Genomic DNA, 25,838 nt, shown 5'->3' with positions numbered 1-25,838 from the left:
CGACTTGTCTTGGTTTCCCCTTTTCCCACCAGCAACAAAAACACAAACACCATAACCAAAAACAATACTCACAGGTGATGACAAAGTGCTATGAGGTGCTTAAACAAAAGAGAGGTTACGACACAAAGCGAGAGTGAAACACAGAGACCTACAGACATGGCATTTACAGAGAGATTGAGCTGAGCTAAGCTGGGCTCTAGAACAAACAAATGGGGTTTTTAAACCATGGGGAAGGAACTGTGATAGGTCAGGAAATATGAGGAGGTGTGTCTTCTGATTGATGATTGATTGGGGAGTGATGATTTTCACCTGTGAGGGGAGAAGGAGAGAAAAGAAACACACACACAGGATACAGACACACACAGGATAACTGTATCCGTAACAGCATTCCTGGTGTAACCCGGGCAGTTGGTGTGATGTTCAGATGTACCGATCTTGTGCAGGTGTTGTTACATGTGGTCTGCCACTGCGAGGTTGGTCAGCTGTCCGTCCTGTCTCCCTGTAGCGCTGTCTTCGGCGTCTCGCAGTACGGACATTGCAATTTATTGCCCTGGCCACATCTGCAGTCCTCGTGCCTCCTTGCAGCATGCCTAAGGCACATTCATACAGATGAGTAGGGACCCTGAGCATCTTTCATTTGGTGTTTTTTAGAGTCAGTAGAAAGGCCTCTTCAGTGTCCTAAGTTTTCATAACTGTGACCTTAATTGCCTACCGTCTGTAAACTGTTCGTGTCTTAACGACCGTTCCACAGCTGCATGTTCATTAATTGTTTATGGTTCATTGAACAAGCATGGGAAACAGTGTTAAAACCCTTTACAATGAAGATCTGTGAAGTTATTTGGATTTTTACGAATTATCTTTGAAAGACAGGGTCCTGAAAAAGGGCTGTTTCTTTTTTAGCTGAGTTTATTTCGGCTTCCCGGGCCAATGCGGGGCTATCAGGATGAGGGGTAGACCATTTGCTCTCACCCTCTCCAGAGTAGGGGGGGGATCAGGCCCACTGAAGGGAAAGTGTACAGAAGCACGTATAGCCACTTGTGGGTCAGCGTGTCCACACTTAGAGGAGCGTTGTGATCTCTCATCGTGAAGAACAAGCGACAGTGCGCGTTGTCCTGCAATGCGTTAAGATCGACGGAAGCCCTGCCATAACGCCACTACACCACCTCGGGATGAATTTGCCACTCCCCGGGTTGGGGGTTCCACTGCGACAGTAAATCCTTACCTGAGTTTAGTTTGCCTGGCACATGCGTTGCTCTGAGAGACAACAGATCTTCTCTGCTCCATAGCAAGATCTCTCTCGCCAGAGAGTGTTGTTGATTAGACCGCATTCGTCCTTGGCTGTTGATGTAAGCCACCATAGACTTATTGTCTGACCTAACCAGGACATGTTGGCCCTGTAGGAATGGACGGAGGTGCTTGAGGGCTAGTAACACAGTGTAGAGCTCGAGAACGTTGATATGGGCTGTACTAATAGATTATGACCATATGCCGTTCACTGTACGCCCTTCGCCTTTCTCCCGTAGGAGTGCTTGTTGAGGTGCCATAAATCCAGGATAGATAATGGCTGAAGAAGCCCCGGTGAGCTTCCTCTTTGGTACCACGTGTACGGCTCCCTTGGTCAACAGAGACTGAATCTCGTCTCTGAGGACTCGGATCGCTTCCCTGTGTGCAGTGAACTGCACTGTTACCATGAAACGCGGGGGACCCCTGCAATTTGTAGTCTGTACACTTGGTCTACTGGATGTAAGACCTATGGGGAGACTGCACATGCGCACCATTGCTCACTGTGAGGGGCAAGGGAACCCGCCTGTCCCCTGGGGGCAACACTGCATGTGGGTAACCTGTCCCATGGAAGGGACCGGGGCCTGCCGGGCCTAGTGGCCCAGACAAGGACGCCCTCGAGACTTGGGGAACATTGGTGTTGACCTGCCCCAACAAGGGCTTGTGTGTCTTATGGTGGTGGGCTCCTGTGCTACACTTCTGCCATGTGTAAATGAGCTTGTGTGTTCCGAGGAGACTCTGTTTGTCGAGGCCAGAGGAGCTCTGCCAGCTTCTCAAGCCCCGGTCTTGCGCTAGGTGTACCGCTTCTTCCCATTCCCTCCGGGTGGAGCTGAGGGGGTCTCCGCTGCTCGTTGCTTGGAGTGACACCTGTGCCCTGAGGCAGCGCGTTGCTGGTGAGCGGACTATGTTTGTCCCTGGGTCGGCGTGGCCGGAGAAAGCTGCTGAGGCTTCTTAGGGATCCTTCTGTTCTGGGGGGGATGCCTCATGGTTTCGACCTGGGAGAACGTGGGCTTAGGGGCTTGTTTCCGTGGTAACTTGAACCTGGTCTGTATCTCCGATATGGCTGGTCCAAACAGTCTGGTGGAATTGATTTGTACACTCAGGATCTTTCCCTTCTCCCTCTGACACCCTTGCGTTGTTCAGCTAGAGGGCTTTCTGGCCAAAGGTCACACCCTACCAGAAGCGTCAGCGGTACACTTGAGGGTCTGGGTGGTATGGTCGGCAGGTGACTTAGCTCCATTAGCTTGAAAGTGGGGGAGGCGTAGGATACTCAACATCAGGTTAGGTGGCAGCGCATCTGATTGCCTCGAAGATGTGGGGGTCAGTTATTGACTCCTGGCCCACCTCTTCAGTCAGTCTGGCTAGGTAGCACAAACTGAGCAGAGGGGAGAAATTCTTCAGGGGCGTAATCCATCTCCTGGTCAGAGAGGGCACTGCCTGATACGGCTAGAGACATGCCCTCGTCCGCACTTCTGGATTTCGTCGGAATCAAGGTCCACGCCCTGGGAAAGGTGGGGGTTCTCCGAATCATCCAGAAGCAGGAGATGCCTGAGTAGCTTCTCCTTCCTCTGAGAATTTGTTGCCAACAGAGTCGTCCTCGAGCAAGGACGAGGCCTGGGCAATACTTTCCATGTACGTCGCTCTACATCTAAGGACACCGGAGCCCAGCTGAGCGCAATGCACACAACTCATGGGGTCAATGAGGGATGCGGATGGGAATCCGTTCCGGATATGCAATGACCACAATTGCCATGGCAAGCTTTGCTAGGCTTGCGCTGCTTTTTCTCCCCCTTCCCTGACAACTCGGCCGATAAGCCTGTTGATATCTCGTTTCGACCGGACGAACAAAGCAAATGGAATTACCGGGGGGCTAGCTAGCCACGCGCTACCACTACATCGTGAAGTTGGGAGAGACACGGGGTAATTTGAGCTTAAGCCAGGTAAGTAGAAACAGAAATCTTTATTTACCAGGGTGGTGGGAAATAAATCCTGTCTTTATACTTTTGGTGTATTGAAAGTAGTGCCAACAGTGATGATAGCTAATTAGCTGGCTATCGTCACCTGAGTGATGATAGCCAGCTAGCCGAGCCGTTGCGTGCGATACCAAGTGCCAACTCGGTGTGTAAACCAAGTAACTTGAGGTAGAACAAACGCCTGGGGTTATCTTTCACAGGGGAATGTAAAAAGTATGGTGCTTCAATGGTGGGGTAACACACTGAATAAATAGCACCACACATTCCTATTTAAACAACCTAAATTTTAGCCCAGAGGTTGCTAGCTAAAACACCAGTGGTGCCGTTAGCCCACTAACTAGTCAAGACATTCAAAAGTTCAGCTAGCTAACTCCGAACGGTGGGAACTGACTGAGAGCTAGAAACCCTGGGTAGAAGTAGGTCAAATGTGTGGGAACCTGCTATTAGCGGGATGCTAAAGCAGTGGAGCTAGCTAGCTTACAACGGCAATTGTGTGTAGGCAACAGGTGTACGTACTGTAGCTAGCCAACAACTGAGGTAACTTCACTTGGTAAAGCAGAATTCCTGAAAATAGAAAATAAGCCACTCAACGCTCCGTGGTGGGGTGGTAACCCACACCGAAAGGAACAGTTAAGTTCAGACCTAGGTTTCTGAAGAAAGCTGCTTAACGAGTTAGTAACCAAATAGACTTGTGAAGAGGTGACGAATGAGGAAACCAGAGCAGTGCAGGGTGTTATATAGACACGGGGCATACACCCACAAAGCTCTGATTGGCCTGTTAGGCGTGATTGAATAAGGCTTCAACCAATGACCCGCAAAAGAAGACGTGTCCCATAGTGAGATGTCGATACTGAGTCGACTGAAATAGAACCTTTATTAGCAGATATATTTATGAGCCAATACCGGTACTGATTTAAAAAAACTAAAATGTGTCTTGAAAGCAGTGGATATGATCATGATCATGTGTTTCTCAGTAGTAGTTGTTGTTAATCTGAACTGGGTGAGATTTGGGCAGTGTCTCTCAGCAACCACAATGGGGCAGTCTTCCCCATGTCTCTTCTCAGAAGAAGTGTCACAGAAGTTTTGGAGCTCAAATCAACGGCTGTGGTTAGTAATGGCCCTGATCAGAGCTATGACCACATTTTTCCTTTTCTGCCAGGACTAGAATTTATCACTATTTCTGTCACTGCTGCGACCAATAGTCCTGCTACTTATATAGATTATATTAGCAGCATGCTGTACATTTTGTTTAAATATCTGTTGATGTCATACTAGAAATGTCACTATTGCTCATTGTTTCTGAAGAACAAGACAATGGCTTAGTCTAATCTGTTTGTGTGCATACAGCCATTAATGGGATCAAAGGTCAGCGAGGGAGATGCTGCTGGCATATAAATCAAAACACACACACACACACACACACACACACACACACAGGTACACCCTGTAGTGAGGCGTGGCTCGGATGTCAGTGTGTAGGAACATGCTGAACCACTGAATTATGGGGTGGTGAGTTTAACTCATTGCTCTATTGCTTTTCTTCACAGAGAATATTTGGACTGTGTGTGAAATATTTTAGGTTAAGTAATTGCGGCCGAGGGAAAGTTGCCACTTTTTATTAATGATGTACTGTAGATACTAGCTAGAGATTATGCTAATTGATCATTAATGTTATTATGTCACACCTTCCAGTTTGTATCCATGTAGTTTACACTGTCTGGATTGAGGATTAAGGTTAATAATTCTTTACTGTCTGGAAGGAAGTAATGAAACTACTGAGCCCCAGACAGACAAAGCATCAACTCAGCATGGCTTAATTTCTGCTTGACTGCATCCTTTGTTTCACGTGAAATGACAGCACTACTGCTGTATGTAGCTAAGTTTGTTTTCACACATCATGTTTGGGATGTCTTCTCTTGAGAATACCTTGGTTCGTATTAAGCAGATAAGCAAGGCATCCTTCAGACATGCCTTGTGTAATCACTAACATCATGCAGCAAGTCACACTGCTAGCATTAATAATCATGAGGAGTATGATCATGCCCCTGGATGACGGGGTAGGAAGCCGTTGTTTTGCCCAGATGCCAATATTTTGTCCCCAACATGTGGTGTCTGGTATTGGCTGGCTGTCCCTTCCTGAGTGGGTCAACAGTGTGAAGCATGCCTCTGATTTTAATTTTGCAATATCAGGAATGTTCTGTTCTTCTGTAACTGGAAAACAAGACTTTAAATCATAATGAATCACTTTGTCTACAGGGAAAACACCAATTGAGTAGCTAGTATTATGAAGCCGTTAGTCACTTGTATGTTACTGACTTCACAATATCTTTGTGTGAGCATAGGGCCAAGTCCAGAGTTATGGTAAAATCTCCCACAGTTACTTATACGACCACATTTTCCCCGAACTGTTAAATATCTGCTCCACATTACGATTCAAAGATGTTTGCAGAAAGAATGGGGTGTCAGCTTTGACATGACTCCTTGAGTTTAAAAACAAATATTTTGGTTATTGAACTAGAGTAGGTGAAGTGGAATTACATCCGATAACAAAATTAAGTCCCTGATCTGTACTATACAGAAATGCATAATTATGGATATGAATATCATTCTCTTCATGGTGATGTATCCTGAATAGGTACTCAAAAGGTGGAAATATGTAATATCCGTCTTTTGCATATTTGGGTATTATTCCACACACTGGCTATAATTGTAATAAGCTCCACACCCAAACATGACCTAATTTGCTTGGTCTGGGCGAGACCAAATCTGAAACAATCATAGACGTCTATGTTTCACAAATTTGGACATCACAGTAAAGTTTGGTAGAGTACAGGAAGGTAGATATGTACAGTACAATAAAGTACATTATACTGTATGATACTCTACTGTTCTGTACTATCCAAACTTGTGAAACATAGACGTCTATGATTGGTTCAGACTTATGAGGCGCATTCGAGTACCGCAGGGACGCATAGGGTGTGAGTAGCTCCGTTCTGTACCGACAGAACTGATTATATGTAGAAACCAGACAGAGTTTAAATTAATCCTCTAATGGGGCCTCACAAGTGGCTCAGCGGTCTAAGGACTACACTACAGCCTCGTGTTTGTTCCCAGGCTGTGTCACAGCCCGCCATGACCGGGAGTCCCATGAAGCGGCGCACAATTGGCCTAGCATCGTCCGGGTTAGGGGGGAGGGTTTGGCCGGCCAGGATTCCCTTGCTTTCTTTGTCTCATCGTGCTCTTGCGACTCCTTGTGGCTAGCCAGGCTCCTACAAGCTGACAACGGTAGTCAGTTGTACGGTGTTTCCTCCGACACATTGGTGCGGCTGGCTTCCGGGTTAAGTGTTTCAAAAAGCGGAGCGGTTTGGCAGGGTCGTATTTTGGAGGACGCAGGGCTCTCGACCTTTGCCTCTACCGAGTCTGCAGGGGAGGTGCAGTGATGAGACAAGATTGTAAATATCAATTGGATATCACGAAATTGGTGAGAAAAAAGGGGTAAAAATAAATAAATCATTAAGCCTCTAAAATCAATAGATAAATATATCTCCAAGCAACTGGGAGAGAGTGAGTGGTCAGTTGTGTACAACAGCGAACCAATCAGTTGGTAACGCAACGCAGTGACACAAACGCAACAAGCCATGGCTTCCCCCAGATGAAAAGGAGCATCAAATGAGAGTAATGAACAGCTAAAGGGTATCCAGGAAAACATAGCTAAATTGCTCTCAATGCCCACCAAAACAAATGAACTGAAAATAGAATGAAATGAAAGTAGATTCACTTGAGAAGAAAGTAGAATGTCAGAATGGCACATCTGTGTCAGAATGGCACAAACAAGGTGTGCGCATGAACGAACAAGACAACAAAATTTTATTTTTTGGAAACACTGTTTCAAACTTTAGAAGATGAATTGGACCGGCAAGAAAATAGAATGAGATGAAACATGGGAATATTGTCCTTACTGGAAGATGAGGAAAAAGGAGACCTTTCCAGCTACGTGGTCAAACTGATATCAGAAGAACTTCACGTGAGTATATTACCAGAAGATCTGGAAAAAATGCCATAGGAGCGGCATGAAACAGAAGAACGCTAAATACCCTTGCATGGTAATCTTCAAGCCATGCAACTTTCAGACCAAAATCAACATTCTGAAGGGTTAAGTGGGGAAGGAGATCAAAATCCACTGCCAGTCCATTCAATTCATCCAGGACCTGTCTGCTAGGCTGAGAAAAAAACGCAAGAAAGACATTCTGATCAGACAGTCACTAGAAGAAAAGGGATGAAATCTCAGCTTCCCGACAGTGCTGTGGATATGGAAGGGAACTCAAAGGATGGATTTCACAAGCACCGATAAAGCCCTAAACAAGCTGCAACAAACGTTTCCAATTGAAGGAGTAGAGCCCCCTGCACTGAGGAGAGGATGAAGAGGAAGAAAATTGATAAGCACACTAGGCTACGTACAGTGATGCCTAAGACCAGCTTATTGTAAATTGAGACAATATTCTTTCCCCCTCCCCCATACAATCTATACTCTCCTTTCCCCAAGTAACTATTCTTCTCTATGAAGTAACCGTAGAAGTAGCCAATGCTAATGGGCTACATAAATACTGAAAAGGCAATACAAAAGGGGGAAATATAGCATGTATGTCAACTGTTCTATGGAGGGAGGTGTGTGTGACTGCTTATGAATGGGACTGTGCGGGAGAGTGAATATGTGTAGGAGGGCGGTAGAGAATGAGTGTCTATATGTCGTATGTGAATGAAGGAAAATGGACTAGTAAGTTGAAATGTGTCGAAAAAGGGGGGCGGGAAAAGATGGGAGGTTTTGACACATTTTGCTTAGGTGGGCAAGGATGGAAGGTTGACCAGCTTGGCTTGGGTGGGCAAGGATGGGAGGTTGACCAGCTTGGCTTGGGTGGGTAAGGATGGGAGGTTGACCAGCTTGGCTTGGGTGGGCCAAAAATTTGAAATTGAATATTTAAAGAGGAGCTGGGTTGGAGAGGCCTATGCTGCCACTTAATGTAGTAACAGCAGAGGTGTAGGCATCCTGATGAATAAGATGACACCCTTTTCCCTTATATCCCAGCACACGGACCAAGGAGGACGTTTTTCTAATTTTGTATTTTACATGGGAAAAATACACATTGATTTCATTGTATATCCCCCCAGGGGCAAAAGTGGTGTTTTTACAGTCGGGAGTTTACATACACCTTAGCCAAATACATTTAAACTCAGTTTTTCACAAAATCCTAGAACAAATTCCCTGTTTTAGGTCAGTTAGGATTACCACTTTATTTTAAGGATGTGAAATGTCAGAATAATAGAGAGAATGATTTATTTCAGCTTTTATTTCTTTCATCACATTTCCAGTGGGTCATAAGTTTACATACACTCAATTAGTATTTGGTAGCATTGCCGTTAAATTGTATAACTTGGGTCAAATGTTTTGGATAGCCTACCACAAGCTTCCCACAATAAGTTGGGTGAATTTTGGCCCATTCCTCCTGACAGAGCTGGTGTAACTGAGTCAGGTTTGAAGGCCTCCTTGCTCACACACGATTTTTCAGTTCTGCCCACAAATTTTCTATAGGATTGAGGTCAGGGCTTTGTGAAGGCCACTCCAACACCTTGGCTTTGTTGTCCTTAAGCCATTTTGCCACAACTTTGGAAGTATACTTGGAGTCATTGTCCATTTGGAAGACCCATTTGCGACCAAGCTTTAACTTCCTGACTGGTGTCTTGAGATGTTGCTTCAATGTATCCACATAATTTTCCTGCCTCATGATGCCATTTGTGAAGTGCACCAGTCCCTCCTACAGCAAAGCACCCCCACAACATGATGCTGCCACCCCCGTTCTTCACGGATGGGATGGTGTTCTTCGGATTGCAAGCCTCCCCCTTTTTCCTCCAAACATAACAATGGTCATTATGGCCAAACAGTTCTATTTTTGTTTCATCAGACAAGAGGACATTTCTCCAAAAAGTACAATCTTTGACCCCATGTGCAGTTGCAAACTGTAGTCTGGCTTTTTTTATGGCGGTTTTGGAGCAGTGGCTTCTTCCTTGCTGAGCAGCCTTTCAGGTTATGTCGATATAGGACTTGTTTTACTGTGGATATAGATACTTTTGTACCGGTTTCCTCCAGCATCTTCGCAAGGTCCTTTGCTGTTATTCTGGGGTTAATTTGCACGTTTCGCACCAAAGTATGTTCATCTCTAGGAGACAGAGCGTGTCTTCTTCCTGAGTGGTATGATGCCTGCGTGGTCCCATGGTGTTTATACCTGCGTACTATTGTTTGTACAGATGAATGTGCTACCTTCAGGCGTTTGGAAAACGTTTTCCACGGCGTCTCCAGACTGTCACGTCTGTCACATGTGCTCAGTGTGAACCTGCTTTCATCTGTGAAGAGCACAGGGGGCCAGTGGTGAATTTGCCAATCTTGGTGTTCTCTGGCAAATGCCAAACGTCCTGCACGGTGTTGGGCTATAAGCACAACCCCCACCTGTGGACGTCGGACCCTCATACCACCCTCATGGAGTCTGTTGCTGCACATTTGTGGCCTTCTGGAGGTCATTTTGCAGGGCTCTGACAGTGCTCCTCCTTGCACAAAGGTGGAGGTAGTGGTCCTGCTGCTGGGTTGTTGCCCTCCTACGGCCTCCTCCACGTCTCCTGATGTACTGGCCTGTCTCCTGGTAGCGCCTCCATGGTCTGGACACTATGCTGACAGACACAGCAAACCTTCTTGCCACATCTCGCATTGATGTGCCATCCTGGATGAGCTGCACTACCTGAGCCACTTGTGTGGGTTGTAGTCTCCGTCTAGGAACTGAGAAGTGGTCTGTGGTCCCCACTTGCAGAACCACTCCTTTATTGGGGGTGTCTTGCTGAATGCCTATAATTTCCACCTGTTGTCTATTCCATTTGCACAATAGCATGTGAAATGTATTGTCAATCAGTGTTGCTTCCTAAGTGGACAGTTTGATTTCACAGAAGTGTGATTGACTTGGAGTTACATTGTGTTGTTTAAGTGTTCCCTTTTCCCATTTTTTTTGAGCAGTGTATATATATATATTTACGTTTGTCATTTTTAAATCACTTGGTATAAAACATGCAAAGCTATTTCATGTGGTTATGGAGTCTCTGCTTTATGTACATTTTGCAAATCCATCTCAACTGAATGGTTCAACTCGCCGTGGAAGTCGAATAAGGTGTCCTCTGGCAACGGGGGTCTCCATGGAGATGTTGATCCCGGAACTGACACAGACTAGAAACAGCATTGCCTCCCTGGATCCAGAGGTTCCGGTACATTGTCCTTGGTGGCTTCCCAATCAAGATTGGATCCGGAAGTACCTGCGTCTTCATCCTCGGTTCTGTCTCCCTCTCCGGTGGCTTCTACCTCAGGTTCAGATCCTCGGCACTCCCAGCCTCACCAGACCGTGAACATTTGAAAAGTAATTAAAAAACAAATTTTAGCATTAAAAGACGGCCAATATTTTCAGGTCCAATACCATCGTTGGGCCGTGGGTGTGAAAATTCAGCAGACTGCTGGCATTACACATCTTGCTAAAATACTACTGTCGCTCTGCTGGAGTCACTTTTATTGATAACTTTGACACCTTCTGGAAGCAGAAGATACTCTACAGGAATGACAGAGTCCATCCAAATAATTTTGGCTCCTGGACTGTGTCCACGCATTTCAAGGCTGCATTGAAACAATGACTGGTAAATGATCCAAGACCAGCTCCCTACCATTGTGAGAATGAGTCATCATAATGCTGCATCAAATGCACATGATCTTAGGGGCATTGGCAATCACAATGTAAGTAATTTAATTGATGTACCCCAAATACATCTGTTTATCCTACAGCTATTGTAAGCAGTAATCATGAGCCTATAAACCAGAGTTACACTGTTAGCACTGAGGCGGTGTGCAGTAGTAGGAAGACCATTTCATGCAGCTCACCCTGCACTGTCAGCACCAATGTAAATAACATGAGTAAGTCTACCTCTGGTAAGCTTCCCAGTAAAGCATTAAAAACAATTAAGCAACCCTGAAACCCTGAAACATGCTAAAAATAGCCCATATTAACATATGTAGCCTAAGGTCCATGAAGTCAATACATTTCTTGTAACAGATGATATTCATATTCTCTGAAACTCATTTAGATAATACATTTGATGATACAGTGGTAGCAATACATGGTTATAACATCTACCGAAAAGACAGAAATGCCAACGGAGGTGGTGTTGCGGTCTATATTCAGAACCACATTCCTGTAAAGCTTTGAGACAATCTAATGTTAAATACTGTTGAAGTAATATGACTACAGGTTCATCTGCCCCACCTAAAGCCCATTCTTCTGGGAAGCTGCTATAGACCACCAAGAGCTAACAGTCAGTATCTGGATAATATGTGTGAAATGCTTGATAATGTATGTGATATCAACAGAGAAGTATATTTTCTGGGTGATTTAAATATTGACTGGCCATCATCAAGCTGCCCACTCAGGAAAAAATGTCAAAATGTAACCAGTGCCTGCAACCTGGATCAGGTTGTCAGTCAATCTACCGGGGTAGTTACAAACAGAACAGGAATTAAATCATCAACATGTATTGATCACATCTTTACTAAAGCAGTATCCAAATCCATAGGATGTCGTGATCACAATATAAAAGCCATATCTAGAAAAACCAAAGTTCCAAAGGCTGAACCTAATATAGTGTGTAAGAGGTCATACAAGAAGTTTTGTAGTGATTCATATGTTGATGATGTAGAGAATATTTGCTGGTCTGTGGTGTGTAACGAGGAGCAACCCGACGCTGCACTTGACGCATTTATGAAACTACTTATTCCAGTTACTAAGAAGCACCCATTAAAAAATGACTGTAAAAACTTAAATCTCCTTGGATTGATGAGGAATTGAAAAATTGGTTGAGAGGGTTGAGGAAAAAGTTATGGCAATTATGTCTGTCAGCCACACTGTGGCAAAGGTACTGCAAATTAAGAAATCATGTGACTAAACTAAAGAAATAGAAACTACACTATGAAACAAAGAAAGTATATAAAGAATGATTGTAAAAAGCTTTGGGGCACCTTAAATTATTAAATTAAATTTTGAATGGGGAAAAAGCCAACTTGGCTCCTTCATTCATTGAATCAGATGGCTCATTCACCACAAAGCCCACTGATATTTCAAACTACTTTAATGATTTTTTCATTGGCAAGATAAGCAAACTTAGGGATGACATGCCAGCAACAAACTCTGACACTACACATCAAAGTATATCGGACCAAATTATGAAAGAGACAAATTGTACTTTTGAATTCCGTAAAGTCAGTGTGGAAGAGGTGAAAAAGTATTGTTGTCTATCAACAATGACAAGCCACCAGTCTGACAATCTGGATGGAAAATTACTGAGGATAATAGCATATGATATTTTCACTCCTATTTGCCACATCTTAAATGTAAACCTACTAGAGAGTGTGTGCCCACATGCCTAGAGGGAAGCTAAATTCATTCCACTAACCATGAATAGTAAAGCCCCCTTTAATGGCTCAAATAGCCGACCAATCACCAACCCTTAGTAAACTTATGAAAAAAATGGTGTTTGACCAGATACAATGCTATTTCACAGTAAACGAATTGACAACAGAATTTCAGCATGATTATATGAAAGGACACTCAGCAAGCACATCACTTACACATATGACTGATGATTGGCTGAGAGAAATTAATGATAAAATGACTGTGGGAGCTGTCTTGTTCGACTTCAGTGCAGCTTTTGACATTATCGATCAAAGTCTGCTGCTGGAAATGGGTTATGGCTTTACACTCCCTGCTATAATGTGGATAAAGAGTTACTTGTCTAACAGAACACAGAAGGTGTTCTTTAATAGAAGCCTCTCAAATATAATCCAGTTCGAATCAGGAATTCCCCAGGGTAGCTGTTTGCTTTTTTCCATTTTTACTAACGACATGCCACTAACTTTGGGTAAAGCCAGAGTGTCTATGTAGGCTGATGATGCAACACTATACACATCAGCTACTACAGCGACTGAAATGACTGCAACACTCAACAAAGAGCTGCAGTTAGTTTCAGAGTGGGTGGCAAGGAATAAGTTAGCCCTAAATATTTATAAAACTAAAAGCATTGTATGTGGAACAAAACACTCACTAAACCCTAAACCTAAACTAAATCTTGTAATAAATAATGTGGGAAATTGAGATGACTAAACTGCTTGGAGTAACCCTAGATTGTTAACTGTCATGGTCAAAACATATTGATGCAGTAGTAGCTAAAATGGGGAGACTGTCCATAATAAAGTGATGCTCTGCCTTCTTAACAACACTATCAACAAGGCAGGTCCTACAGGCCCTAGTTTTGTCGCACCTAGACTACTGTTCAGTGGTGTGGTCAGGTGCCACAAAAAAATGGATGTACACAGAGCTAATATTATATTAATATATTCATAATAATAATACCTCTCCTGGCTCAAAGTGGAGGAGAGATTGACTTCATCGCTACTTTTATTTATGAGATGTATTGAGATGTTGAATGAGCCAAACTGTCTGTCTAAACTACTGGCACACAGCTCGGACACCATGCATACAAGACATGCCACAAGAGGTCTCTTCACAGTCCATAAGTCCAGAACAGATTATGGGAGGCACACAGTACTACATAGACTACATGGAATTCTATTCCACATCAAGTAACTCATGCCAGCAGTAAAATTAGATTTAAAAACAGATTTAAAAAACACCTTATGGAACAGCAGGGACTGTGAAGCAACACAAACAATGGCACAGACATGCATACACACACAATGACACGCGCTATACGTACACATGGATTTAGTACTGTAGATATGTGGTAGTGGTGGAGTAGGGGCCTGAGGGCACACAGTGTGTTGTGAAATCTGTGAATGTATTGTAATGTTTTTAAAATGGTATAAACTGCCTTAATTTAGCTGGACCCCAGGAAGAGTAGCTGCTGCTTTGGCAGCAGCTAATGGGGATCCATAATAAATACAAATACAAATGTTGTCTTGGGATGCATGCACATCCACAAGTACAGTGAAATGCCTTTCTTGCAAACTAAAAGATTGGTAGATAAGTCGTTATGTATTCCTACCCATGCATAACTGCTTCCTTTCTCTTTTTTTCTATGACATGCTCACAAAAGAACGTCCTAATCGTAGAGGTGAGTCAACATGCTTTCCCCCTTCCTCTTCTCTATTTAAGTCTGAGTGCATCCATCAAATACTCCATCACTTTCTCCATATGTTTATCCAGGCCATGGGGGAGCAGAGGACATTGCCTCATGGCTCTCATTCTCTGTATGTAGGTCTAGGTTATACCAGACCAGGGTCATATTCATTGGGCACCAAACAGAAGAAAACAGACAAACAGGGTAGGACTATACAAACTTATCCAATAAGAAACGCTTGTTTTCGTTATAAGTTGAAAAACGTTATGGTGTGCTCTAATGAATACGACCCTGAATTGGACATAGTAAAAACTTTTTTAATTGACTGTCTCTGTCCATTAGGGAAGTTTGATTGTCCCTTCTCAGAATTGATTCAAGAAACTTTCCTCTCAGCAGCACAGTAATTGGGAGCCTATTATAGGGACCTCTACTTTGGGAAGGATTCTCTTTGAAATGACTGAAAGCATTACTGTCATACAATGAGTGCTTACATTAAGCAGAGATCTTTAGAACAAGCATATGAATACAGCTGTGTTCTTTAGTAGTCTATACAGAAACATGGATAAAATGTACAGAATCAAAGTAAATTGCATTTATAATGGGGGAGGGGCAGTAATTGGAAGTTGGGTATGCGGTCTATCAAAATAAGCCCTCATCAAGTCCATATCCCTTCCATTTTCAATTACCCTCTTTATAGTTTGTGCAGCCCTGTTCTTTGTATTACAGAGTAGGTCTTCATATTAAAAGGACAGTCTCTAATTTCTAGTTTCATCCTCATTATTATAGGGAAATGTGTTCTATGTCATCCCCCTCACAATCTCCAACCTACACACACCAGTCCTGGGTTAAGCTACTATTTCAGTTATTTCAACTTTACTTTTCAATACATTTCAAAACAGGTATTCAAATAAGCTTTATTTGGAAAAACATGTAGTTTAATATTTTAATTTTGGAGAATCTCTTCGACAATTGGTTAAAGTTATGTATACTAACCTTTAGGTATAAAATAGTAAAGAATGGCTACTTCTCAGAAAGTATTAATCTGTCGAGGAGTTAAACAAGGCTGTCTGCTATCATTATATCTATTTATTATGGCCATTGAAATGTTAGCTATTAAAGTCAGATCCAACAATAATATGAAGGGGCTAGAAATCCAGGGCTTAAACACAAACTTGTCATTGTACGCTGAGGATTCATGTTTTCTTTTAAATCCACAATTTGGATCAATCCACAATTGGGATCTCTCCACATCCTCAGAGGATCTAGATCATTTTTCTTACCTCTGGATTACAATAAAATTATGATAAGTGTATTATATTACGTATTGGATCACAAACAAATACATCTTTTACATTACTGTGTAGTTTTCCATGGCTTTTTCCCATTATTATTGTCATTCTTTAAGCAAGCCATAGAAAGTTGCTTGATATTTCAGTTTAATTGACTTGGAAAAGACTGAACAAATATTACAACAAATTGTAAATTATATCATAAATAGGACTGGTGGAGTTACTGTAGTTGGGAAGAGATTTTCGATGTACCGATTCCATGGCACATGGTTTATGAACTGATACACAAAATGACGCCGGATTCAAAACTGTTTTAAAAAATGTAAAATTACTAAATACATTTTTTGCAACAAATAGAATGTTATATGGAGGATACAACCATACCAGCTCTGCAGATTTTGCTGCGAAGTGACAATCATTAGATCACTTGTTTTGGTACTGCCCATAAGGTATGTACAGTGCGTTTGGAAAGTATTCAGACTAAATAGATCTCCCCCCTTCAATCTATACACACAGGCTTTTAGACATTTTTGCAAATGTATATAAATACTGTATAAAAAAACTATCACATTTACATAAGTATTCTGACCCTTTACTCTGTCAAGTGTTGAAGCACTTTTGCCAGCGATTACAGCTTCGTGTCTTCTCGGGTATGATGCCACAAGCTTGGCACGCCTGCATTTGGGTCGTTTCTCCCATTCTTCTCTGCAGATCCTCTCAGGCTCTGTCAGGTTTGATGTGGAGCGTCGGTGCACAGCTATTTTCAGGTCTCTCCAGAAATGTTTGATCAGATTCAAGTCCGGGCTCTGGCTGGGCCGCTCAAGGACATTCAGAGACTTGTCCTGAAACCACTCATGCGTTGTCTTGGCTCTGTGTTTAGCGTCAATGTCCTGTTGGAAGGTGTTTGCTCCGTTCATCTTACCCTCGATCCTGATTTGTCTCCCAGTCCCTGCCACTGAAAAACATCTCCACAGCATGATGCTGCCAACACCATGCTTCACTGTAGGGATGGTGTCAGGTTCCTCCAGACTTGACACTTGACATTCAGGCCAAAGAGTTTAATCTTGGTATCATCAGACCAGAGAATCCTGTTTATCATGATCTGAGAGTCCTTTACGTGCCTTCTGGCAAATTCCAAGCGGACTGTCACGCCTTTTACTGAGGAGTGGTTTTGTATGGCCACACTACCATAAAGGCCTGACTGGTGGAGTGCTGCAGAAATGGTTGTCCTTCTGGAAGGTTCTCCCATCTCCACAGAGGAGCTCTGTCAGAGTAACCATCGAGTTTTTGGTCACCTCCCTGACCATGCCCTTCTACCTCGATTGCTCAGTTTGGCCAAGCGGACTGCTACAAATGTCATCCATTTAAGAATGATGGAGTCCACTGTGTTCTTTGGGACCTTCAATACTACAGGAATGTTTTGGTTACATTTTCCCCGATCTGTGATGTGACACAATTGTGTCTCGGAGCTCTCCGGATAATTCCTTCGACCTCATGGCTTGGTTTTTGCTCTGACATGCACTGTCAACTGTTGGAGCTTATATAGACAGGTGTCTGCCCTTTTCAATAAATGTCCAATCAATTTAATTTACCACAGGTGGACTCCAAGGACTCCACCTGAGCTCAATTTTGAGTCTCATAGCAATGGGTCGGAATACTTACAGTGGGTCAAAAAAGTATTTAGTCAGCCACCAATTGTGCAAGTTCTCCCACTTAAAAAGATGAGAGAGGCCTGTAATTTTCACAATAGGTACACTTCAACTATGACAGACAAAATGAGAAGAAAAAATCCAGAAAATCACATTGTAGGATTTTTAATTTATTTATTTGCAAATTATGGTGGAAAATAAGTATTTGGTCACCTACAAACAAGCAAGATATCTGGCTCTCACAGACCTGTAACTTCTTCTTTAAGAGGCTCCTCTGTCCTCCACTCATTACCTGTATTAATGAACTTGTTATCAGTATAAAAGACACCTGTCCACAACCTCAAACAGTCACACTCCAAACTCCACTATGGCCAAGACCAAAGAGCTGTCAAAGGACACCAGAAACAAAATTGTAGACCTGCACCAGGCTGGGAAGACTGAATCTGCAATAGATAAGCAGCTTGGTTTGAAGAAATCAACTGTGGGAGCAATTATTAGGAAATGGAAGACATACAAGGCCATTGATAATCTCCCTCGATCTGGGGCTCCACGCAAGATCTCACCCCGTGGGGTCAAAATGGTCACAAGAACGGTGAGCAAAAATCCCAGAACCACACGGGGGACCTAGTGAATGACCTGCAGAGAGCTGGGACCAAAGTAACAAAGCCTACCATCAGTAACACACTACGTCGCCAGGGACTCATCCTGCAGTGCCAGACGTGTCCCCCTGCTTAAGCCACTACATGTCCAGGCCAGTCTGAAGTTTGCTAGAGAGCATTTGGATGATCCAGAAGAAGATTGGGAGAATGTCATATGGTCAGATGAAACCAAAATAGAACTTTTAGGTAAAAACTCAACTCGTCGTGTTTGGAGGACAAAGAAGGCTGAGTTGCATCCAAAGGACACCATACCTACTGTGAAGCATGGGGGTGGAAACATCATGCTTTGGGGCTGTTTTTCTGCAAAGGGACCAGGACGACTGATCCGTGTAAAGGAAAGAATGAATGGGGCCATGTATCGTGAGATTTTGAGTGAAAACCTCCTTCCATCAGCAAGGGCATTGAAGATGAAACGTGGCTGGGTCTTTCAGCATGACAATGATCCCAAACACACCGCCCGGGCAACGAAGGAGTGGCTTCGTAAGAAGCATTTCAAGGTCCTGGAGTGGCCTAGCCAGTCTCCACATCTCAACCCCATAGAAAATCTTTGGAGGGAGTTGAAAGTCCATGTTGCCCAGCTACAGCCCCAATGCATCACTGCTCTAGAGGATATCTGCATGGAGGAATGGGCCAAAATACCAGAAACAGTGTGTGAAAACCTTGTGAAGACTTACAGAAAACGTTTGACCTCTGTCATTGCCAACAAAGGGTATATAACAAAGTATTGAGATAAACTTTTGTTATTGACCAAATACTTATTTTCCACCATAATTTGCAAATAAATTCATTAGAAATCGTACAATGTGATTTTCTGGATTTTTTTTCTAATTGTGTCTGTCATAGTTGAAGTGTACCTATGATGAAAATTACAGGACTCTCTCATCTTTTTAAGTGGGAGAACTTGCACAATTGGTGGCTGACTAAATACTTTTTTTGCCCCACTGTATGCTGAGCACTTGTTGCCTGCTTTTCCTTCAACTTATCACAAACCATCTCAATTGGGTTGAGGTCGGGTGATTGTGGAGGCCAGGTCATTTGTTAAGAGTACTCTATCACTCTCTTTCTTGGTCAAATAGCCCTTACACAGCCTTGAGTTGGGTCAATGTCCTGTTGGAAAACAAATGATAGTCCCACTAAACACAAACCAGATGGGATGGTGTATCGCTGCAGAATGCTGTGGTAGCCATGCTGGTTAAGTGTGCCTTATTTCTAAATTAATCACAGACAGTGTCACCAGCAAAGCACCCCCACACCATAACACCACCTCCTCCATGCTTTACGGTGGGAAATACACATGCAGAGATGATCCGTTCACCCACACGTCTCACAAAGACACGGTGATTGAAACCAAAAATCGCAAATTTGCGACTCCAAACCAAAGGACAGATTTCCAAGGGTGGCTGTATGAATCTCAAATCTCAAATATATTTTGTTTTTTTTCACACTTTTTTGATTACTACATGATTCCATATGTGTTATTTCATAGTTTGATGTCTTCTATATCTTCTATATATTCGACAATGTAGACTATAGTAATAAATAAATAAAAACCCTTGAATGAGTAGGTGTTCTAAAACTTTTGATGGTAGTGCATATATTTAACAGAAAATATATGGGGGGTTGAAAATGATGCAGACAATTATATTGATAGAAGCCACAATCTATCTGCAATATTAAGGTTGATCTACCCCTAAAAAATATTGGAATGTATTTGGAAATACACAAATACATTGACTAAAATACAAGGGAGTGTTTTTGAAAATAGTATTCTAAATAAGTATTTGAAAATACTTTCAAATACAATGTGGGCGACTATTTGGGTTTTAGAAAATAACATGAACTTCTGAAATAAAGGTAAGTGTTTTGGGTTGTGTATTTGAACCTAGATCAGACATGCACACACACACACACACACAGAACAATGAAGAAGGGTGGCAGATTGTGAATAGAGGGGCCACACAATAGAGCAGTGATCAGCTGACATAAACAAAGTCAGACAACAAGACATCAGAGAGGATCCGTGCCACAACTCTGGGAACCATAACAGCCTACCCCTCCACCCCAAACCGATGTCTGAAACCACCAGTTTCACTAGATGTGTACTGGGTGAGATGGGTTTCAGTCTAACCCTGGGTCACACTTTGGTTGTCCTCTCTTTCACTGTGAGCTCAGACTGCTCAGTGGGAACGGGGCTACACACTCAGTGTACACACACACACACTCACACATGGATTTTTTAAAGCACTCTTATTTGTTTTGTTAGTGTGAAATACCAGTGAGCTCTCAGCTTGGTGTATAATTGACTTTGAGTGTTGACAGCTAGTCACATAGTCCTGCTGCTACAGTTTTTTTGTGTTTGTTGTCCTCCGCAGGCAATTGTAGACACAGGCAAGACAATGAAGACTCTCCTAAAACACGTGGAGGCTTTCAGGCCCAAGATGATCAAAGTAGCAGGGTGAGTCCTGGCATAAAACCACTAACACCACAACAGACCAGGTGACCTACGCTTAGTCACTCAATTCCATCTTTCCAGTCTAGACAGAAGAAATGAGCAGAGTTTCAGTGTGCTACTGGTAGGGATATTGGGGATGTTACATGCTTGTGTTGCATGTGCCTCCTGTGTTCTGTTTCAGTTTGCTGGTGAAGAGAGTGCCAAACAGTTCAGGATGTCTCCCAGATTGTATGTAGCAGTTCTATCCATTTTGCTTTTATGTTTTCATTATTATATGTTATATGTCCATGTAATAATAATGATTTACTTGTCTTATATTACCTGTAACATGACCAGTTACAGGTAATAGCTCAGTTTTAAATGGTCTGTTCACAAACAGATGGTTTGTTTGTTGTGTTTTGGGAACATTGCTGCAGTGCTAATCCTTCTGCCACATCTCTTCCATTTCAGATGTTGGTTTTGAGATACCCAATCGTTTTGTAGTTGGATATGCCTTGGACTACAATGAGTATTTCAGAGACCTCAATGTAAGTTTTTCTTTATTCAAAACTGATTTTAATTTCAGTGATGTACTTCACTGGGTCCTCATTCACCGCCCTGATTGGCTGATGGGATGTCTAGAGCACAACCCTCTTACCCAGATGAACAGTCATTGGTCTATTATAATCAGATCGCATTCTGACTTCATCATGTGGGCCAAAAGTTCCATCCCACCTGAAAAGGCTGAAATTCCAGAATTTTGTTTTAAACAGCTCTTACAGAAAAGGGGCATTATCATAATTTTCACAATTTCAGAGTGTTATTTCGACCTCAAAGTGTGGAAATATCATCATAAAAAAACAGGAATCTATTTTTAACTGCACTGCTCCTTTAAAGCACAGTGATATTTGTCATATGACTTCTTTTCCCTCAGCATATCTGTGTGATCAGTGAAAGCGGGAAGCTGAAATACAAGGTCTAAGAAGTGATGTTTATAGGATTCTGCAGAGGAAATGTTTCCACAAGAAGCTTGGACACTTCCCATGAGAGGCCATGCAGTAACAACGGTTATCATACCCAAAGACCCTCACTCTCGCTCTTTGCTGGTTGACACACCTCAGGGCCTACCCATAGACCATTGGACTCGTTGCATAATAATTAGAACCTCCATAGTTATTTTTGTAACAAAGCTGTGAACCTGTGATGTACTGTTACAATGTTCATGAAACCTGTCTGTGTTGATGAAAAATATATAATGAACAGACATTGTTATGTAGAATTTGTAGCCATCAATGTTCCAGTTTAGTGACATTTGTTTATCTCAACTTACTGCTACTGTATTTTGTGGGACACATTTGGCCCATGTAAAGGTGGGAACCGTCCAGTAGATTGAATAAAAAAAATACAATAATAATTAGAATGTTTTATCGTCACATACATCGGATAGGGGCAGCGAAATGTGTTCTTTTACAGGGTCAGCCATAGTACTGCGCCCCTGGTGCAAATTAGGGTTAAGTTCCTTGCTGAAGGGCACATTGACCGATGCCATTTGTTCTTATGAATTCCTACTGTCCATTTAATTCAAATTCAGCTGCTTTACTGATAAAGGGAATTGCACTGTATTGTGAGGAGAATGTATTTCAACCTCCATTGGTCATCTCATTAATTATTTAATAAACTTAAATGAACCTATGCTGTATAACAGGGTATGAGACATTGCAATGAGGTTTGTTCTATCTGCATAGCAAATAGTGTCTTTTTGCTTTTGATACATTACTGTAGCGGTTCTCACAAGATAGAAACCCACTGTACACGTCTCCCTGAGGACAATTTAAACATTTTTTTTTTACATTAAGTTCTGAAGTCTTACTTTATTATAAGAGCGTCTGCTAAATGACTTAAATGTAAATGTAAATTCAACCAAAATGATCTTGTGATGAGCATTAATGTAGTATACCATAGTCATGGCATATTTAATATCCCTGAGATACTATTACATGACAACACAAACAAGGAGTCATTCTACAGTGAGTATAGCAAACATTAGGAACACCTTTCTAATATTGAGTTGTATGGACTACAATGTGTCAAAAGTGTTCTACAGGGATGCTGGCCCATGTTGACTTCAATGCATTACAAACCAGTGTGCCTGGCACCTACCATTCCCCATTCAAAGGCCCTTATATTTTTCCATGTCTCAGGGCTTAAAAATATGTTTCCTCCCCCTCATCTTCACTGATTGGAGTGGATTTAACAAGTGACATCAATAAGGGATCATAGCTTTCACATCAGTCTATCTCATGAAAAGAGCATGAGCTTGGGAGAGGCAACGGTCGAGTCATGCGTCCTCTGACCTGCCAAATCACGTTTCTTAACACCCATCCACTTAACCTGGAAGCCAGCTGCACCAATGTGTCGGAGGAAATAACTATCAACTGACGACCAGAGTCAGCCTGCAGGAGGCCGGCCCGCCACAAGGAGTCATTAGAGTGCGTTGAGCCAAGTAAAGTCCTCCCGCCCAAACCCTCAACTAACCTGGACGACGCTGGGCCAATTGCGAGCCACCCTATGGGACTCCCGGTTACAGCCGGTTGTGACAGCCTGGGATCAAACCCAGGTCTGTAGTGACGCCTCAAGCACTGCGCCACTCGGGAGGCCCAGAGCAGGTGTTCTTAATGTTTTGTATACTCAGTGTATTTTCCCAGTTCTTTGGTCATAAGTACCTGGTCCTCCTGGAAGCCTTTTAGAGTTCTGGTTTCTCACCTTGTAGTGGTGAAGTGGGTCAAAGAGACATCTTTACAAGATTTGAACTTTGAACTCACCTCAGTATACTTTGACCAGGTAAATGCACTGAAAAACTAGGTTACTAGACTAAATACTCAAAGGACCAAAAGTGAGCAAGTTGTGTGTGAACTGCGGGGCCCTTTGTATACACCTGACACATGATTCCACTGTGTTTGAGAAGCAAGACAAGCATCGTTATAAAAACAAAAAGGTTGGGTCTGTTTACCTGTTAGTGAACTAACTCTTATTGTATTCGATAAGTGATGGCCTCTCCATATAAAACTGAGCCATCTGAGATTACTCTAGGCCTACTTCTTCCAGATGTTTATTATTTTGGTTATCTCATGTTTCTTACACCTCTAAAATACAGCCGACATGCCCTGTGTATTCACTATTTAGCTATATAAGAATGCTTTCAAACCACCACTGCCACTGGCAGAACAGTTGGAAGTAGAACTCACAGCCTTTGGAAGTAGAACTGGCCAGGGCAACATTATGAAAGTCCCCTGGCCAGGATGACCTCCTTGACAAAGGTCACCAATCCCAGGAACAGGTGGCCCCTTCTGTTGGGAGGAATGAATGGGACATTTGTCTTGGCCCTGAAAACACAGCAGTTTTTAGTCCCTCCTTTCTGGTTTATGTGTGTATGTGTGTGCAAGTGTGTGAGTATGCGTAAAATGGAACAAACCACAACACAGACCATGTCATTTGAATTCCACACTGATCTAACCAAACAGATCGAAGTATTAAATGTTAAACTAGCGCCAATGTCAAATTACCACAAAAAAAGCAAAACAGCAAAACCTTAACCTAAAATGCTGTAATTCCAGTATAATTCAGTCGGTGAGCCCAGCCAGTATATGCCAGATTTTACTGTGGAGGAAAACCAGAGGGTCATGATGATTGTGTTGATGATTATGGTGGGTAGGAACTGTGCATGCCTCTCTCACTCTCTCTCTTTCTTTCATACAGTGGGAATACACATTCCACTCCACTGCCATACACATGCCAAACCCTTCTCACCCCACTTTGAACCAGCCACCATGTGACTCTTGCAATCTCGCCAAGCAGTTGCTGTTGTATGAGTGTTTGTGTGTGATAGAGAGAGATTCCGACAGACACAGGGTGGCCCACGGTTGAGTAGTTTGACCAGCATTGATGTCTGATACAAGCAGCACAAACTGGGAAGTTATCTTGAGGTTTTATAAAAACATTTAAAATCAAACTTTTCAAAGTGATCATGTTGCAACAGGCAGATTTCAGAACTATTTTATCCCCGTTATTTTTTATTTTCTGAAAGCCCAAAAAGTTTCTGCCTCATTGGAATAACAAAAACACAACCTTTGTGGATGAGTTTCTCTTGCGACTTTGTAATGAGTTATACGATTGGTCAAGTTTAAAAGCGGAAGTTACTACATTGCTTGTGATTGGCGCTGGCGAAAGGAGGATGATCTTTGGGATTTGGGAACGGTAGAAGCAAAATTCCAACTTCCAGCAGCCGCGTGTGTCTCCCTGGAGTTGGGCTGGGATACTTTGCAAACTACTGTGTATTTCGTGAGGATATTGAAATATGATCGAAACATATACCGGACCAAAATATTTTTAAATATTTTTTTTAATGGGAAATAAATACGTTCCAACACAGTATGTAACGTCGCTTTTCACAACAGGTAGGTTGTCCCATTATTAGCATGCTAGCTAGTAGTTAACCTCAAATTGCATCGATAGTCAGTTTTTTATTATTATTATTGCCAACGACAAGCTACTGAAGAATAGCTAGCTAAACAGGTTCCACATAAGGTTGGGAAGTTTCTTAGTTACATTACAAAGTTACACTTACGAGAACCCTGGTGTATCGTGTCATTTAATTTTAACGTTCACTCACCCCACAACGAAGTTGTTTGTTGAAGAAAACTTTGTTTGATTTAGTATTGATCAGAGCCAGCTAACGTTAGCAGGTTAGCTGCTTCAAGTTAGCCGGACAGCCAGGGCACTGTGTGAGGGCAGGAGGAACATCGGCGACCAAACGACATGCCTGTCTTTTGTTTGCCACTTGACATATTTTATACTTGATCTGATGAGAAAATAAGTTCACAGTTAACAAGGTGACCAGTGAAATACGTTGGTTAGCCATCTAGTAAATCTATTTTCGTTCTCGTTCCATTATTAACCGAATACGAGAACAAACTACTACTTTTGTATAAATTCTGTAAAAACCTGGTTGCATCGAAGCTGGAGATCAACAGGGTGGCGCGTTTTGCCTCACTTCGCTGGCGAGTCTCATCGATCGCCTTCTCCTGCCCACTTGTTGCTTCTGGTAGTAACGTTAATCATTCATACGGTAGTTTTGCTGAAAATTAATACTGATACTTGATACTTCAAACATTAGCTTGCTATCATGTTCACATGTTTATCAATGCTGTGATCATATAATAAAAAACAATTGATAAAAAAAGTTGGTGCCCCCTAAAATGGGATTATACAGTAATGACATAGCTAAACAAAACAAGTGTATTTTGTGTTTTCTTACAGCAGGAACTAGCTAACGCAATTCGTTGAAATAA

General features: G+C 42.5%; 2 protein-coding genes and 1 long non-coding RNA gene across 6 annotated transcripts in view; 2 read left to right on the top strand and 1 right to left on the bottom strand.

Annotated features, from left to right (window-relative positions):
• LOC135513284 (hypoxanthine-guanine phosphoribosyltransferase-like) overlaps positions 1 to 22,182 on the top strand; it is a 28,002-nt gene extending 5,820 nt beyond the window's left edge. The window contains exons 5-9 of one of the 2 annotated variants that reach the window (XM_064936163.1): positions 14,439 to 14,456; positions 20,432 to 20,514; positions 20,693 to 20,739; positions 20,962 to 21,038; positions 21,425 to 22,182. In XM_064936163.1, coding sequence (XP_064792235.1) covers positions 14,439 to 14,456; positions 20,432 to 20,514; positions 20,693 to 20,739; positions 20,962 to 21,038; positions 21,425 to 21,472 — 273 coding nt within the window. In that variant the 3' untranslated portion in view covers positions 21,473 to 22,182. The remainder of the gene's footprint in view (positions 1 to 14,438; positions 14,457 to 20,431; positions 20,515 to 20,692; positions 20,740 to 20,961; positions 21,039 to 21,424) is intronic. The other variant, XM_064936172.1, reaches the window with a different exon arrangement.
• LOC135513292 (uncharacterized) lies at positions 446 to 25,529 on the bottom strand. Its single transcript, XR_010451513.1, has 3 exons — positions 25,492 to 25,529; positions 25,160 to 25,348; positions 446 to 590 (listed from the first exon to the last, which is right to left on the bottom strand). It is a non-coding gene; the product is annotated as an uncharacterized LOC135513292 (long non-coding RNA).
• Positions 24,717 to 25,838, top strand: part of LOC135513253 (rho GTPase-activating protein 21-like) — a 70,579-nt gene continuing 69,457 nt past the window's right edge. For all 3 annotated transcript variants that reach the window (XM_064936111.1, XM_064936120.1, XM_064936102.1), the window contains exon 1: positions 24,717 to 24,944. The gene's annotated coding sequence lies outside the window, so the exon portion shown is untranslated. The remainder of the gene's footprint in view (positions 24,945 to 25,838) is intronic.

The sequence above is a fragment of the Oncorhynchus masou genome, chromosome 3 (assembly GCF_036934945.1).
Source record: "Oncorhynchus masou masou isolate Uvic2021 chromosome 3, UVic_Omas_1.1, whole genome shotgun sequence".
In the NCBI taxonomy this organism is placed as follows: Eukaryota; Metazoa; Chordata; class Actinopteri; order Salmoniformes; family Salmonidae; genus Oncorhynchus; species Oncorhynchus masou.
Note: the sequence above shows the minus strand (reverse complement) of the source record. Positions and strands in the feature narration are given on the sequence as shown.